The sequence below is a fragment of the Bos taurus genome, chromosome 21 (genome assembly GCF_002263795.3).
Source record: "Bos taurus isolate L1 Dominette 01449 registration number 42190680 breed Hereford chromosome 21, ARS-UCD2.0, whole genome shotgun sequence".
Taxonomy (NCBI): domain Eukaryota; kingdom Metazoa; phylum Chordata; class Mammalia; order Artiodactyla; family Bovidae; genus Bos; species Bos taurus.
In genome coordinates, this window is record NC_037348.1 from 29,595,408 (window position 1) to 29,613,645 (window position 18,238).

The 18,238-nt window shown below is 42.1% G+C and overlaps 1 protein-coding gene across 1 annotated transcript in view; it reads right to left on the bottom strand.

The window, feature by feature from the left end:
* CHRNA7 (cholinergic receptor, nicotinic, alpha 7) overlaps window positions 1-18,238 on the bottom strand; it is a 135,526-nt gene that overhangs the window by 80,200 nt on the left and 37,088 nt on the right. The window contains 1 exon segment of the mRNA NM_174515.2: window positions 818-862. Coding sequence (NP_776940.1) covers window positions 818-862 — 45 coding nt within the window.

Below are 18,238 nucleotides of genomic sequence, written 5' to 3' on the forward strand. Positions count from 1 at the left end.
AAGAAAAATTCTTAACACTTTTCTGAAGGAATAATTTTTATGTAAATATTTACATTGGAAAGAACCAAGTCAGAACCATTAATCAAAAGACTTTCAAGGATAAAATTCTGTGTGGAAAAGAAAGGTAAGAGTAGAGAGAAAAAGGGACTATATAAAATATCCACCAGGTAAAGAAGGGCATGTTTGTATATGTTTTTTGATTACTGATAGGTGTGTCAAATTATATGGAATTTAAATAGATTCAATTTAAAAGACTGACAGTTTTTCTTTTAAAATGTTTATATTTACAATTGGATGGACGTGACATATTTTGTAGTTAATTAATCTAGGTTAGAACTTTGGATGGCAAGGTAAAAAAAATCCACGAATGAAAAAATACAGCATCTTGAAATTCTGGCAGAGATCACTAGAGCAGAAAGTGTGAAGGCTTCTGGCTTGGGCATTGCTCCGCCATATTAAGACGTGCACGGCTAGAGGCAGGGGGAGCTGGGCAGGCACTCTGGAGCTCTGGGGATCGGTTATGGTACAGGCGGTGGACATTCACACGCAGACCTGCAACTTACGACTGATGTGCATGTTTCTGCTTTTGAAACTTCCCCAAGTCACCCTGTTATGAAGCAGGAGCGTGCACTGAGCCTTGCAGGGTGTAGTGCAGGACATGCAAAGGTAGGGAGGTCTCCTTCGCTGTTGGCAAACGTGGAGGCCGGCAGGACAGTCCTGGATACTCTCAGGGACCTTGCCTGCAATTCCAGCTCAGGCACCTCAGATGTAAGAGCAGGAAGCCCCATGGGTGAGGACCGCCACTGTTGCCACTTACCATTTGTAGCCAAATGTTGGTGGTCAACACCTGGTTCTTCTCATCCTTTAAAGGAAAAAATAAAAAGAGTCAAAGATATGGTTTATACAGTGTACCTAAGAGGAAATGATACCATTATTCATGCACCAGTCTGATGGTTGGGACGGCTGGTGTGTGTCAAAATTAGAATTCACCAAGCACCTCCAAATACACTCCAGCATTTCCCTGGAGTGAAGCTTTTCTATTTACACATTCATTACTGAGTTCTTACACAAGACAGAAAAGTAGAGAGAAGGAAATTAAAACCCTGCAACCCTACCATCCAGAGATGATACCTGCTAATGGTTTAACTTATTTTTACTTACACTTTTTAAAATCACTTGTATACTTAAAAAAATGAGACTGGGTACAAATTTCAGTCATTTAAAGTCAAGTTTATTACAAGAATGGACAGTTCTAAGAAAATTGAAATATTTTAGGCTTCCCTCCCCCGGGGGGGCAGGGGGAGGGAGCCCTCCCGTGACAGCTGCTGCCCCTGTGCTAACAATGCTGTGTGGCCCCCATTTCTTCCTAGGTCTGCCTACCTTTTCTTCCATCCTTCATCAACCAGGCAGCACACCAGACCCCTAACACACACAAGCAAGGTAAATCCTGTCCAGGTGAGCAAACTAAGCATCAGAAAGGTGAGCTGACTTTATGAAGGAAACATTCACACCTGGATCTGGGTCAAGAGCCCTCTTTCCACATTTCCGACCTGAGTGTGGGCTCCAGAAGGGTGCCAAGTCTGCATTCTGTCCAGGGAGCATGAGGCAGCGTATCAACAGTGGCTTCGCCCTTGCATTGGGCACCCAAAGAAGATGCTAGCCAACTTCAGGCCTTTCCAACTGGGATGCAATCAGCTTTTTTTTTTTTTTTTTTTTTAATCATGGCTGGCAAGGCCCAAAAGTGGCTAGCAAAAGCCAGGGTGGGCACGGAGAAAAATGAGCAAGTTTCTGCTGTTCAGTATTTCGTGTTCAGTTCCCACCAAAAAAGACTCCACCAACTAGCAATTTCATCCCCTCCAGGACAAAGTGCTTATTAATGCTGAGATGCCCTGAGGCTGAGACCATGAGCTCCTTCAACAGGAACTACCTGGCCCGGTTCCCTGGTAGCATTCACAGAAACAGATCCAGTGGCAGAAAGAACACCATCTGCTGGGGCGTGGTCACAGGGCAGGGATGCAAGTGAGAAATGAATGCTGCTTCTCATTAAAATACAAATGTGTTGAACGTGTAAGGAGCTGGCAGAGATTCTTGGACACATCAATGTCCCTGCCCCAGCAGCTCGCCCTGGGCGCCTCTGAGAGATGACAGTGTGGGTAGGAAGGTAAATCTCGTAGAGGGGACCAGGCTGCCTGGAGAAAGACAGGGGACCAAGTCCCAGGGACCTCAGGCCAGGGGCTGTGTCCAGAAGAAGTTGCCAGTCTGGTCACAATAAAAATAGATGCCCCTTTTGCAAAATAACACCTGCCAGGGGTTTGGGTAGAAAAATCTGTGGAGCTAACCTCCCTCTGTGCAGAGTGAACAGTCCCTGACGAAGCCATGCATCTGTACTGCACGAGGGCTCCAGTTCCAGTCTGATCCCAGTGCTATTTGAAAGCGCTGATAAACTCTTTCAGGACATATGTCCCTTGCCTAGACTTATTAAGGAATTGTTATTTTTAATAGACTTAAAATTAGCCAGTGTTCCATTCAGGTGGCTTCTTTCTCTTAATTGCATCCATGTCTTTATCTTCTGAGAGAAAGGCTTCTGTGGTTTGGGAGCTCAATTACGACCAATCTAATTAAAAGCCTTTCTTCTTTCCAACACGCCAGCTGAAACCTCATTAGAGGGAAACGGGATTTCTGTGGTGTGCGGTGGCATGGGACTGAGCAAGCGTTTCAAACTGTAATCAACGCAGAGCAGCAGCCAGCCTCCAATGGAGGGAGCAGCAATGCAGGTTGGGGGGCCTCCACGGAGACCCAGGAAAAGCCTGCAGGACCAGAAGAGAGGCTCCTGTCTGTGTTCCCAAGGTGGGCCCCCACCTCCCATCCCAGGCCACCCACTGGCTGAGACTCAGCTCTCTCAGTCTGCATGGTGACAAGGCACAGTGGCATCTCCTTCCCACCCCCATGTGAAGCATGTCCTTTCCCCTCCAAAGACTGAATGCTTGTGTCACCCCCAAATATCCTATGTTGAAACCTACCTCCCACTGGGATGGTATTGGGAGGCAGGGTCTTTGGAATGTGTTTAGGTCATGGGGGTGTGTTCACTCTCAGAACCAAGACTGTTGTCCTTATTAAAGGGACCTCAAAGAGCTCCCTCACCGCTTCTGCCATGTGAAGACCCAGCAAGGAGATAGGCATCTATGAACCAGGAAGTAGGCTCTCACCAGACATCAGAGCTGTAGGTGTCTTGATCTTGGATTCCTCAGCCTCCAGAATTGTGAGAAATAAATGTGTGTCATTAAGCCACTGAGTGGTACGCTGGTTACAGCAGCCAAGCCGAAGGAAGAAAGGACCCTCACAGTCTGACCTCTGCTCAGTTCCAGAATAGCTCTCTGCCCTCCTCCAGCTGCATTGCTAAAAGAATCTAGTCTCAGGTCCTTAGGGCTGCACACAGCCCCTTCAATAAGCCATAGTCCAACCAAGTGTTCATTTATTCACCCGTGCGACAAAGTAATTGTGAAGCACTTTCTGTTTCAGGCATTATGCCAGCCTGACACGCACCGCGGTGAACTGAACAGACATGGTCCCTGAGCTCACAGAATATAAAATCTGGGTAGAGGGTGGGGTAATATAATTTGACAATGACACACCTGTAATTACAAACAGTGACAAGTCATGGAGGACAGAAGAGGGCACCTTCAGAAAGGATGACAGGGAGATATAAACATTCCCAGAGGGATGAAGATGAGGTCCTGAGAATGAGACGCGACTTTTACTCCCTATGACTCCTCAGCACCAAAGCCACGGCCCCTCACACCCACTGTATGCACTTTCCACCTTCCAAGACCTTGCTCCCCCTCAACTCCCAGGGGCCCTTCCTGCCGCACACCCTCCTCCTTCCTCTTTCGCAAGCCCAGGGTCTCCAAGAAGGAAGCTGCAGCCTGGGCAGACCTGTGGCCTCAGCCTACAGGCACCAGAGAGGCAGAGTGCAATTCAACCCGAGGAGGAACCTTCCTGTCAGTGGTCCAGCTGCATCAGAAGGGACTTAGCTCTACTTTCTGTTTCTTTCCACAAGGATAACAAGTTATATGAACATCATTTTATGTAAAATATAAATCTATGTTACATAAAAAAAGAGACACCTGGCCACCAGTTTCCAGTTGTGAGTACAGAAGATGGCCACCCTCCTGGTCCACCCTGGGCTGGCCTCTGAATACACAGCCAGGTAACCAGGACCTGCAAGGTCTGCACAGCAAGGTCCCCTCCCATCCAGTGCCCCGTCACACCTTCCCAGCCTTGTCCTCACCACTCACAGCCCTGACTCCTATGGAGTCGGGAGTGAAGCTTCTCCTCTCTTACCTCGTCCTCCTTCACTGACACAGAAGCTACCAGCCTCCTGTGCTGCATTCGCATTTGTCTGAAATCAGGAATGGGCAAATGAAGCTAACTCGGTGTTCATGCCCCACACAGGCTGCAATCACACGGGTCCAACACTGGGACTCCTGGTGGGGGGAGGGGTGAGAAGGGGGTTTCCAAACCCTGACCCTAGACCCAGGCGATTTGAAAAGCAGGCAGGTACAACCCCCTGGGGCTGTATATTGTCACCCTCCTTATTTAACTTATATGCAGAGTACATCATGCGAAATGTTGGCCTGGATGAAGCTCAAGCTGAAATCAAGATTGCCAGGAAAAATATCAATAAACTCAAATATGCAGATGACACCACCCTTACGGCAGAAAGCAAAGCGGAACTAAAGAGCCTCTTGATAAAGGTGAAAGATGAGAGTGAAAAAGCAGGCTTAAAACTCAACATTCAAAAAACAAAGATCATGGCATCCGGCCCCATCACTTCATGGCAAATAGATGGGGAAACAATGACAGACTTTTTTTTCTTGGGCTCCAGAATCACTGCAGATGGCGACTGCAGCCATGAAATTAAAAGACCCTTGCTCCTTGGTAGAAAAGCTATGACCAACCTCAGTTCAGTTCAGTCGCTCAGTCGTGTCCGACTCTTTGCAACCCCATGGACTGCAGCACACCAGGTTTCCCTGTCCGTCACCAACTCCCAGAGTTTACTCAAACTCATGTCCATTGAGTCGGTGATGCCATCCAATCATGTCATCCTCTGTTATCCCTTTCTCCTCCTGCCTTCAGTGTTTCCCAGCATCAGGGTCTTTTCAAATGAGTCAGTTCTTCACATCAGGTGGCCAAAGTATTGGAGTTTCAGCTTCAGCATCAGTCCTTCCAATAAATATTCAGGACTGATTTCCTTTAGAATGGACTGGTTGGATCTCCTTGCAGTCCAAGGGACTCTTAAGAGTCTTCTCCAACACCACAGTTCAAAAGTATCAATTCTTTGGCGCTCAGCTTTCTTTATAGTCCCACTCTCACATCCATACATGACTACTGGAAAAACCATAGCTTTGACTAGACGGACCTTTGTAGGCAAAGTAATGTCTCTGCTTTTTAATATGCTGTCCAGGTTGGTTATAACTTTTCTTCCAAGGAGCAAGAATCTTTTAATTTCATGGCTACAGTCCTCATCTGCAGTGATTTTGGAGTCCCCCAAAATAAAGTCTGACCAACAGAGACAGCATATTAAAAAGCAGAGACATTACTTTGCCAACAAAGGTCCATCTAGTCAAAGCTATGGGTTTTTCATATGTGGGAGTTGGACCATAAAGAAGGCTGAGCACCAAAGAATTGATGCCTTTGAACTATGGTATTGGAGAAGATTCTTGAGAGTCTCTTGGACTGCAAGGAGATCAAACAGAGGATAAAACGGTTGGATGGCATCACCGACTCAATGGACCTGAGTTTGAGCAAATTCCAGGAGATGGTGAAGGACAGGGAATCCTGGCGTGCTGCAGTCCATGGGGTTGCAAAGAATCGGACACGACTGAGTGACTGAAGAACAACAATGACCTTCTGGGAGCAAAGAGCACAGGATCTGGGCACGGTTTCCAGGGACTCCAGATCCTCAGCAACCATCTGTCCATCATGGTCCTGACCCAACAAGGCTGGCTTACACAGAGGGCAGAGCCCACACTGGCTGTTGAGAAACCTCCTGGGCTCCAATCAGCTCCTCTCATTAAGCATTCACGGTCCACGATTTCAGTGTTCACTCCTGGGAAATGGAGAGACAGCAGCTGCCCCCACAACCTCCCAGTGTGGGAGGGACGAGGGCAGTGTCACACAGGCTGTGACATGTGACTCAACTCCAGTGCATCCCATGTGGTGGCTCTCACTCTCTTACACACACACACACACACACACACACACACACACACAGCTCCCCCACAAGACCCATGCTCCTTCCTGACCCTGGGATCTCACAGGAGGACACAGGACCCCTGGCTGCCATGGAACCACAAAGATCAGTACACAAAGCACTCCCCAAACCAACCTCTCCTTTGCTTTTCAGTCTGAGTACTTCAGAATAGTATTTAGTCTCAAAGAAGAAGGAAACCCTGCTCTTTCCAACAGTGTGATGAACCTGGAGGACACGATGTTAAATGAAAGAAACCAGACACAGAAAGACAGACTGCATGATTCCGCTTGTATAAGGAATCTAAAATAATCTAACCCATAGAAGCATGGAGCAGAATGGTGGCTGCCAGAGACTGGACCTGGGGGAGAGGGAATAGGTCTCTGTCCAAGGGTGCAAAGTTGCAGTCTGTAAGACGAACAAGCCACAGAGACCCCCAGTGAGGCACAGAGTCTATAACTAATAATGCTGTAAGGTAGTCTTAAACACTTGCTAAGAGGGTAGACCGTATGTTAGGTATTCTTATCACAGAAATAATAATTCTAACAATAAATTTAAAAAGAGAGTAGGAAGAAACTTTGGGAGGCGATGGCTATGTTTATGTCATAGATTGTGGTGAGAGTTTCACGGGTGTATGCTTATCTGCAAACACATCAAATTGTATGCATTAAGTACGTACAGCTTTTGGTATGTCAATCATACCTCAATAAAGGGATTTTTAAAGTATACTTTGTGCTTTTTAAAAATCAATCTCTTGGAATAATCACACGGCTGCTTTAGAGGACGACCACTCTGATGATGTCTCACGTGCCATCCTGCACTCCTACAGCAATTATTCTTCAGGAAGTTACAGGCTGACATCATTCAACTTTATTTTGAAGAGCTTCCAACACTTTCTCTTTGCTTTTGTGTAGATGCTGAGGAAAAAAACAGGTAATAATAGATCTGTGTCTCAATTCTTGTTTGCAGAGAAAGTTGCTGGATAACATAAATCCTTATTTTTGTAGTCCTCTGTAGTTTATAAAAAGGGTTACTTCTCTTATCTAATTTAATCTTTACACCAGCCATGTTTTTGTCCCGTTTTTAACAGAAAAATAAATTGAGAGGCTGTGATTTTCCCTGAGTCAGCAAGATAACAGGTTGAGAAAAGATTCATATCCAGAATAAGAAATAAACGCCTACATATCAGTAAGAAAAAGGCACACAATCAGAAAATTCTGTCCAAAAGAAAGAAAGGGCAAAAGACGAATAAGCCCATGATTTTCATCACAGAGGATACTAGTAAATGTCATCTGCAAAGAACATAGCTAAACTCGAGTCCACGGTCTTCTGAATGTCATACACACACACACTTTTTTTTTTGAAACTCATTACAATCTTAGGAAATAGACAAAGTCAGTGCTATTATTATTCTCATCTAATAATGGGAACTAGAGGAAGAGTTCCCAAATTTAACTAAATACATCACTGTTTTGTTTGAGTGTTTTGCAGTGAGCCTGTATCACCTTTATAATCAAGAGGGAGGGATATAATAAAGATACCAACTGTGAAACCAAACAAGCCCATGGCCCCAGGTCTCACAGCTCATGCAGAAGCTGAGACCCAGTCCCTTACCTTTTTAGCTCAACACCTGTATTTCAGCCACCAGGCAACTCTGCTCCCAATGTTCTTCCTAACAAGAAACACTTTGGTGATGGTCACAGTAAATGGTTCCCTTTGATTTCTGTACATCACAGAAGTTTTCAAAGTATAGACTGGGAACCTCTGAGTTTCTAAGATACTTTCAGAGGATTAGTGAAGCCACAATTTTTCACAGCCATCAGAAGTGACTAGCTTGTTTCACCCTCACTTCCTCATGAGCCGTTGGCAGAGCTCTGCAGAGCCACGTGACATACAATGCAGCAGACTGACTGCAGAGGCAGACCAGAAAATCCAGTCTTCTGTAAAGCTGGGCCTTCAAGAGATTTGCAAAATATGAAACAACGCCACCCTTCTCACTAAATGTGTTTTGCTTGAGAATATAGTTATTTTTCTTAAAATATTAGTTATGATTACAAGGTACAGGTTTATGATAATTTTAAATAGATTCATGGACTTGAAAATGTTTTCTTAGGTTTTATTTCAAACATGGCAATAAATATGGATAGATGTAACACATGTTAAAAAAAAAAAAAAGAAATGGGAAGGGAGAGAATTTGCAATAACTTTTATGAAAGTAGAGGGGTCCTGAAGCTCAGAAGTTTGAAAGTCACTGGTGCAGGCTTGGTGTTCTTAATACATCCTGGTTTTTGAGTCCAGGGGCCTAGCCCCATCTCAGTGCTCATTTGCAGGTTGCCCAAGGTCTGTATCTTGGGGTACAGTGTGAAAGGCCCGCCCTAGCCTTCCCAGGGAGGGATGAGGGATTCAGGGGTGCACTTTTAACTAGGACTGAAAGACATTCTTTCTGCTACTATTAGAGGAACAGCCTCCCAGTCTCCCCCAAAGGACTCAAATCTAGACGAATGAAGCCTAAGATACGGAGAAGGAGAGCAGAACCAGAAAAGAAGCTCTATCCTGAGTCAGCAAAACTGGAAAGTGAGGAAAGGGTGGAGGGGCTGGGGGAGATTGTGGATCCAGGGGAGAGAAGGGGGAGAGAGGCAGTGGCCACTAGTTCCAGTTCTGGCCACTAGAACACTTGTGTGGAACTTTCAGGAAGGGAAGGAAAGGAGATGATATATATAAAGAAGGCAGGAGCCAGAAGTGAAAGCAGTAATGTTTTCTTTTTGTTGTTATTATTTGACATATATAATATTTCCACAAGCAATGTAGATTAATTGGCTTAATAAATTAAGAAAAAGTAAAAATCACATAAAAGGAAAGAATAATACAGAAAAAAGTTTATACCATTATACTACAGAAAATTAAAAATTATGAGTAAACATACCCTCGTAAGGCTTGGGCAAGATAAAAAAAAAAATTGGAATGACAGATTCGCAAATATAGTCTGGAAGTGAATGAATCAATGAATACACAAATAATTTAAAATAGCAAAGCAAGAAAGAAAAGGCAAACAGATGAACACAAAAAATACAAAGTATAATCTGGAAAAAAGCCTAATTAAGACAAGTATGCTTCTTGTGAGTTCTTTCTACTATATAACTCAATAAAACCTTGGATCAAATTAAACATGACTTCAAAGATGAGACTATAAAAGACCTGAATGAAATAAAAGGGAGACTGAAGAGCTAAACAAATAAGCTTAGAGCAAAAACAACACAGTTACATGGCTAATAAATTAGAACCAGGAAGGAACAAAATAGACCCAGCTGAAAATTGAGTTAATGGCATGAAGGCAAGGCATGAGATAACCACAGTGTGTGCAGAGGAGAAACACAGAGATTAATTAGCAAAGAGGACACAGAGGTACCAAAAGGAAGATACAACTTGAGCTGAAAAGGAGAACATGCGTGTGGGAAGCAGGAAGTGTATCGGGACCATACACAGGAGATGTAGTTCTGGTTCTAGCAAAACAGCCGAATCCATGACCTGAACATTGTCCGGCTACCAAACACCTAGAGATGCTGGAGGAAATTACAGAAATATTTTCTTAAATGTAAATGGAAACACAAAAGGAGAGAAATCTTCAAAACCAAAAAATCCAAGAGGGAACCGAAAATGACAGTTAGTGCATATGCTGGTGTAGGGACAGTGGTGGCCAGTTATATTCAGAGAGCTTGAACAAAGCCTCCGTGGGGCTGAATGCTAAACCCCCACTCCATAGGTGAGGGGAGCTAACCCCATACCCATCCAGCCAGCCATGATACCCAAGGATCTTTAAGAGCCCACTGCCAGAAGGAAACACAGGCAAGTCCGTCTCAGTCTGGGCTGACAGTGGAGGAAAAAAGGCAGCACTTAGGGCTTCCCTGGTAGCTCAGCTGGCAAAGAATCCATCTGCAATGCAGGAGACCCTGGTTTGACTCCTGGGTTGGGAAGATCCCCTGAAGAAGGAAACAGCTACCCACTCCAGTTTTCTGACCTTGAGAATTCCAAGGACTAGTCTATGGAGTTGCAAAGAGTCTGGCATGACTGAGCAACTTTCACTTTCATTTTTAAATAATTCCTCAGAAAGTTTAGGTCTTCTTTCAGATGGAGAATTCAAATATTAACAATTCACAATGCCTGGGGACTCTGCAAATTAAGAAAGTAGCATAAAAGCTATTCCATAGCAGTAAAAGTTGAGGTACCAGACAAAAGCAGAGAGAATAAACAACTAAACAACAACAACAAAAAAAGGCAAAAAAAAAAATTGTTTAGAATCACAACCATGATTATGTCCTCCTGATGCAAAATATAAAATATGTAAGTGAAAAATCTCCCATGACCAAGAGACAGAAAACCAAGTCAGCAGGAACAAATCCCCCAAAATTCAGACCAGAGAAATATCAGAGGGAAAATACTGAATACACATGTTTTAAAATGATTAAATATATAAAGATATCAAAAGTGCAAGAGAAAAATAAGATGCTCAGGGATAAAACAAGACAAAACAAAAGCATAAGTTTTGCAAAGTGAAAAATGTAGTCACTGAAATAAACACTCAAAGGATAAGTTACAGACTAAAAAAACCTGAAACAATAATTAGTAAAATGAAGATAGACCTGAACAGATGGCCTAAAATACAGGATGACATGAATGCTTAAAAGACATGAAAGATAAAATGAAAATATCTAATACACATCTAAAAAAGCTTTAGAAAGAGAAAATTTAGAGAGATAATGACTGAGAAATTACCAAAATTGTTACACTAACTCTCAGTTTAAAAATTTTGACAAGTCCCTCAAGAAGATAAGTATGACTCAAAAACTAATCAAGGTTTAATTTTTTTCAGCTCCTATATGTAAAGAGCTTAGAATTAATTACTGCCACACTTATAGCTTTCCTGGTAGCTCGGACGGTAAAGAATATGCCTGCAGTGCAGGAGATCCGGGTTCAATCCCTGGGTTGGAAAGATGCCCTGGAGAAGGAAATGGAAACCCACTCCAGTATTCTTGCCTGGAAAATTTCATGCACCGAGGAGCCTGGTGGGCTACAGTCCAGGGGGTTGCAAAGGGTCAGACACGACTAGGCAACTAACACTTTCACATAACAACAAACAACACTGAACATACTGAAAATCAATGACCTTAGCTGGACCCATGAGAGATCGATACTGCAGGGTAAAGTGCCACACAGAAATCTGGAAACAGGCGAATTCAGAGAGTCACAGCCAAGATCTGCTTAGTTGGAGCAGATGCCATTAGAGCCATAAACTTGCAGCAATGCCCACATGGTCATTTCAATTAGTCTGCTGAGGACGAACTTGAGTGAAAATAGGAAACTCCAGGGTCTCACAATCACATGGACACCTACGCTTTCATGAATTTTATCTCCATGATTCCCATTAAGTTCTCATGGTAAATATCCAAGAAAGATCCCCTATAACTCTGGCATGAGGAAGGAAGAGTAACTCTTGGAAAATAGGCCACCCAGAGCCTTCACCATAGCAAAGGCCATTCTCCAAGCTTTCCAGCACTTGATCCTCATCATTCTTCCCACACCAGCACTCTGTAGCCTTTCTGTTTCACTGGCGCAGGGTGGGGGGTGGTAGGTACCTAATATAAGCTATAATAAGACAGAAACACTTGCGAAGGCCGCAGGCCAGGAACACAGGCCCATGAGCACAGGCCCACCGAAAGACTGGGATTTAATCCTAACACCACAGAATCTACAGAACACTTCCCTTCTCCCACATCTTTCCACCACACTAACCCTCCAGAAGGAGGACAGTGGGTTCAGGACAGCCCTGAAAGAGCTGCAGATCACCTCTGAGTAGGGGTACTAAGCAAAGATCAATGTCAAGAGGGGAGACAAAAATAGACAATAGAAGAATCTGAAGCCTCTGGCACCAAAAGCTACAGCAAACATTACAGCCCAACTACTAGTCAAACATAAATTCTTAAATGGTAGGTGTATTTATTTTAATTTCTATTATTTTATAGCTGGTTTGTGACAGAATAGCTATAAGGCAACTAAAAATAAGAAAAAAGTTTGAAGAAACAAAGCAAGAATCAGAAAGACTCTGATATGACACAGATGTTAAAATTATCAGACATGAAATTTAAAATACTATGATCACTGTGTTAAATGGCTCTAAAGGAGAAATAAACAACAAGCAAGAACAGATGGGTAGTGTCAGCAAGAATATGGAAATTCTAAGGAAGAATCTAAAGGAAATACCAGGAATTTTTAAAAAAATAACAAAAATAAAGAATGCCTATATGAAATTTGAATATATTTTGTCAAAAATGTACAAAATTCTATTCAATGTAAATATTTTTAAATTAAAGAAAGAAAGAAAGTCTTTGATGGGCTCATGAGTTGATTGGACAGAGCCACGGAAATAATTAACAGGCTTGAAAATATGGCATAAAAACTTCTAAAACTGAGGGACTTCCCTGGTGGTCCAGTGGTTAAGAATGCCAACACAAGAGATGTGGGTTTGATCCCTGAGTCAGGAAGATCCCCTGGAGGAGAGCATGGCAACCCGCTTAAGTGTTCTTTCCTGGAGAATCCCACGGACAGAGGAGCTTGGCGTGCTGCAGTCCATAGGGTCACACAGAGTGGAACATGACTGAAGCGACTTGGCACGCGTGCATGAGCTCACATTTGGCGATGAAGCTTTTGAATACAACTGCAAAGGGATGATGATCCATGTAAAAAATAAAGCTCTAGGCTGGATTTTATTAAACTTGCTCTGTGAAAGACACTTACCAGAATGAAAAGACAAACTACAGATTGGGAGACAGTTTGGCAAAATACATCTCTGATAAAAAACTTGAATCTGAAATACAGAAGAAAAAGTCAACAATAAGAAAACAAACAACCTTACTAAAAAGTTGGCAAAAGATGTGAACAGACACTTAAACAAAGAGGATATACAGATGGCTAACGAGCATACAGAAAGATTCTCAACATGCCATTAAGGAATTATAAATTAATAAACTAAATGGGAAAAGAATTTGAAAAAGAATAGATACATGTACATGTATAACTGAATCACTCTGCCATACACCTGAAACTAACACAACATTGTTAATCACCTATATTTAAACATAAGATAAAAACTTCAAATAAAAGCAACAACAAGAAGTGGTGAGATACTACCACACGTCTCTCAGAATGCCTAAAATCTAAAAAACTGCCAATACCAATTGCTAGGAGGGTGTGGAGCAGCAAGAACGCTGCTTTACTGCTGGTGGAAATGCAGACAGCACAGCCAATCTGGAAGACAATTAGATTGTTTCTTACAAACTGAACCTGGTGTCACCAGACTATCCAACAACTGCACTCCTAGATATTTACCCAGTGATTTCAAAACTGATATCCACACAAAAACCTTCATGTGAATGTTTATGGCAGCTTTATTCATAAACGTCCGAACTTGGAAGAACCAAGAAGCCCTAAAGTAGCCGAACAGATTAAACTGTGGTACCTTCATACAGTGAATTATTATTCAGGGATAAAATTAAATGAGCTATCAACCCATGAAAGATACAGATAAATCTTTAACTATATATTGCTAAGTGAAAGAAGCCAGGCTGAAAAGGCTACATACTCTATGATTACAATTATAACACATTCTTAAAAAGGCAAAACTAGGGCTGCAAAACACATCATCACTTGTGTGCGTGTGAGGTTATATGGATGAATAGATGGAGCACAGGGGATTTTTAGAGCAGGGAAACAATTTTGTATGATACTGCAATAGTGAACACAAGACATAAAGCATTTGCGAAAACCCATATAACTTTACAGCACAAAAAATAAACCTTAATGTATACAAATTTGAAAGTAAATCATTTAGGAAGTCAGAGGTTCCAAGATGGAATGCAAAAACGTGAGAAACTGATGTAAACATATTACAAAGCTAAAAACCTCCCTGACAGAGTTGGAGTCAGATTAAAAAATTAGTGTATCACTGACACCACCTCATCTATGGTTTTACTATCAGGTGTATTCTTGGCAGAAGAATAAATCTATTCAGAAGAAAAGAAAGTGATGCAAAAATTTTACTCATTGTAGTTGAAACTCTGAACATACTTAAAGATAAATATAAACTCTTTATAGATTATTTCTGACTGTTGAGTTTATAGAGAAAAACAATTTTATTGTTTATCCTCCAACTAAAGATTTATTCTAGTTTCATACTGTATCAAATCTAAGATGCCATTAAATTGTAAGACATCTATTTTTTAAAGTTAAAATATGAAAAAATGCACACTTTAAAATTGATAAGACCATGGTGCAGACTTCATAGATAATGAAAGATAAAGAAGATTTGTGGTCAGTAGAGACTTCCAATGATCCATCTTAATGTCATTCACTTTAATGTTTGCAAAACAAATTGGGGTACAGACAGTCTAAATAGCGGTTTCTCCCAGAATTAACATTGAGATTTTTATAAATTATCTGAAAAATATAAAAATGTCTAAGTTTCCGGAAATTCTTAGAAGTCATTTAAACAGAGAAGATTCATAGGCATCACCTATAGGAACGTGTTGTAACCTACAAGAATGAGAGAGAAAGGAATGATCTTCATAGTAGTGATATCAGGACATTAAGGACTTCAATTTAGGGGAAAAAAAGTCAAGAGTCACTGTCAACATTTCTTGGATTCACATTATCCATCACACCTTAATCAAGAAGGATGTGAGGAACACAACAGGACATTTCCTCTTCAAATACTTCAACAGAAACACAAAGAAAAGAAAAAGACAGGCATTTAAAGCAATCAAAGATATATTAATAATAAAGAAAAGGCAGGATAGTGGGATTCCCGAGGGAAGACAAGTCAGCGCCCCTGGGCCCCTTCAGTGGTGCTGAACGCAAGCAGCCTGAGGAGTGTCTCACAGCAGCTGACCCAGAGTATCTTCCTCTCTAAGCTCATTCTGGGATCTAATACCCACTCCAGAGACTCCCTTTTATTAACAGTCTACTCTCTGCAATGCAGATACATGAGGGAGAGGCAGAAGCGCGAGGGTTATCAGCCAACATTCATTTTCCACACATCCGACCACGACCCACGGAAGGAGCTCTGCCCACGGCCATTTGTGGCTGTTCTCATGCTACCCAGGCAGTGTTAACTCCAAACCTAGGAACACAGTGGCAGAGAAAACTACATTTAAAGCCCTTGTGAACCTGGCCAGGGTCATCTTGGAAACCTGTGGGCTAAGAGCACTGTCCAAATAAAAGTGTCACTGAAAGTGGGGTCTAGCCGTTCGCTGCTTAAAAGCCAATAAAGGGGCAAAGCTGGTAAGAAGAAAGTTCTGCTTTATTTTGGAGGCTGGAAACGGGTGGCATTAGGAGAGTGAACTCCTGACCACAGGCCAACTCCCCCCACTGATAATCAGTGGGCAAGAGCTTTCATAGACAGAGGGGGAGGCATACAGAAACACCACAAATCAGCTCTGATAGTCATCTTGAAATTAGTCATAAGGTGGTCTGATCAGCGTCATCTTGATTGTTTTAAGTACAGTTAATCTTTAGTTCCAGGGTTGGTCTGTTCCCACTTCTTTGAGGCCAGTTCTAGGAACTGTGGTAGCTTATGTCATGGCTATATCTGGTCCTCATGTAGTTAACTTCTTTGACCTGGTGGGGGTTTCATTATCTATAAAACCTTTCAAAGGACACAGCTCAGCGTATTACCCATAATCCTTGAGGAGAAATGAAAAGTCCTCAAGATTGCTTGATGACTAAACTATTATTGTTTTGTCCTGTTGGACTGTTTTCCATTGCTTCTGCATTTTCTCACTTCTCTGATTAAACTAATTCTTTGGCTAAAGTTTTTACACAGACAAAGGGAAGGCTGAGGACATGGGGGGAAGGCCCATAGGGTTATGCTCCATTTCAGAAGCACTATGATGCTCTCTCTCAGATTCCTGGTTCACACAGTTATCACAAGGGCTCTAAGAGGTCTTGGAGAACCTGATTAAGCCTGTGCTTCCCAAACGGGTTTACAGAATCCTGTTGTTTTTGTGTGTGTGTGTGAAATCTATAAATAATAAGTCCCCTATGGATCTTCAGGCTTTATTCCTTCTCTTACAGAGTTGTAGAAAACTACTAAGTGACTGATGCCCAGAAATAATTTGTCAATCCATTCTATCTAATCACCACAGAGCCTGAACAGTCAGAAAGGAAAATTTGACACTTCTTCCTTCCCCAGTCCCAAAGTCCATTTCCTGTCTAAGTCAGAACATATTCAGATTCCTATTTTATAGGAAAAAATGAAAAGCTAAATAACCCAAACCCAGACTACTCACAGACCTATTTGTTTCCTCTGCGAAGTACAGTGAAGTGACTCGGACCATAAAGCACACGACACCAATTACCAAGAAAAATGTTCCTATCACAGAATCAGGAAGGGAATTACTTCAGAACTTTTTCATAATTCAGGTGATTAAATAGCTTGGATAAAGTTCCAAAGTAATTTCTTCTTTCATAAATGACCTTTGGTTAAGTGTGAGACCCTTAATATGTCAGGGAAATTTACTTCATTATAAACTCTGGGGCAGGAAAAAAGTGCTCATGTAAGGGTTCCTGAGTTTATATCTGTACAACAGACACAGCTGAATTTCTATCCCACAACCCCCAACCTCTTCACATCAGGTATCAATGATCATAGTTCTCACTTGTAGATCAAAACCAATCTGCACCTACTTTTATATTCATTATCATCCAGAACCACCACCAGTCTCTGTTCAGTGTAAAGTAGTAATGCATTTGCCCTAATCTGATTCCATAGATACATTATTCCGTAGGCTTAGGTTATGAAATGCCTAAAGAACTTTGGACAAAGAGGTTCATAACACTGTACAGGAGATGGTGATCAAAACCAACCCCAAGAAAAAGAAATTCAAAAAGGCAAAATGGTTGTCTGAGGAGGGCTTACAAATAGCTGAGAAAAGAAGAGAAGTGAAAGGCAAGGAGAAAAGAAAAGATATACCCATCTGAATGCAGAGTTCTAAAGAACAGCAAGGAGAGATAAGAAAGGCTTAAGTGAACAATGCAAAGAAACGGAGGAAAATAATAGAATGAGAAAGATTAAGAGATCTCTTCAAGAAAATTAGAGATACCAATGGAACATTTCATGAAAAGTTGGGCACAACGAAGGACAGAAACAACAGTATGGACCTAACAAAAAAGAAGATATTAAGAAGAGGTGGCAAGAATACACAGAACTGTACAAAAAAGGTCTTAATGACCTGGATAACCATGATAGTGTTCACTCACCTAGAGCCAGACATCCTGGAGTGTGAAGTCAAGTGAGCCTTAGGAAGCATCACTACAAACAAAGCTAGTAGAGGTGATGTAATTCCAGCTGAGCTATTTCAAATCCTAAATGATGATGCTGTTAAATGCTGCACTCAATACACCAACAAATTTGGACAACACAGCAGTGGCCATAGGACTGGAAAAAGTCAGTTTTCATTCCAATCCCAGAGAAAGGCAATGCCAAAGAATGCTCAACTGCCACACAACTGCATTCATTTCACATGCTAACAAAGTAATGCTGAAAATCCTTCAAGCTAGGCTTCAATGATACGTGAACCGAGAACTTCCAGATGTGCAAGATGGATTTAGAAAAGGCAGAGGAACCAGAGATCAAATTGCCAAATCTGTTGGATCATAGAAAAAGCAAGAGAATTCCAGGAAAACATCTACTTTTTCCTCACTGCGGAGAAGGCAATGTCACCTCACTCCAGTACTCTTGCCTGGAAAATCCCATGGACAGAGGAGACTGGTAGGCTGCAGTCCATGGGGTGGCTACGACTCAGACACTACTGAGTGGCTTTATTTTCACTTTTCACTTTCATGCATTGGAGGAGGAAATGGCAACCCACTCCAGTATTCTTGCCTGAGGAATCCCATGGACAGGGAGCCTGGTGGGCTGCCGTCTATGGGGTCGCACAG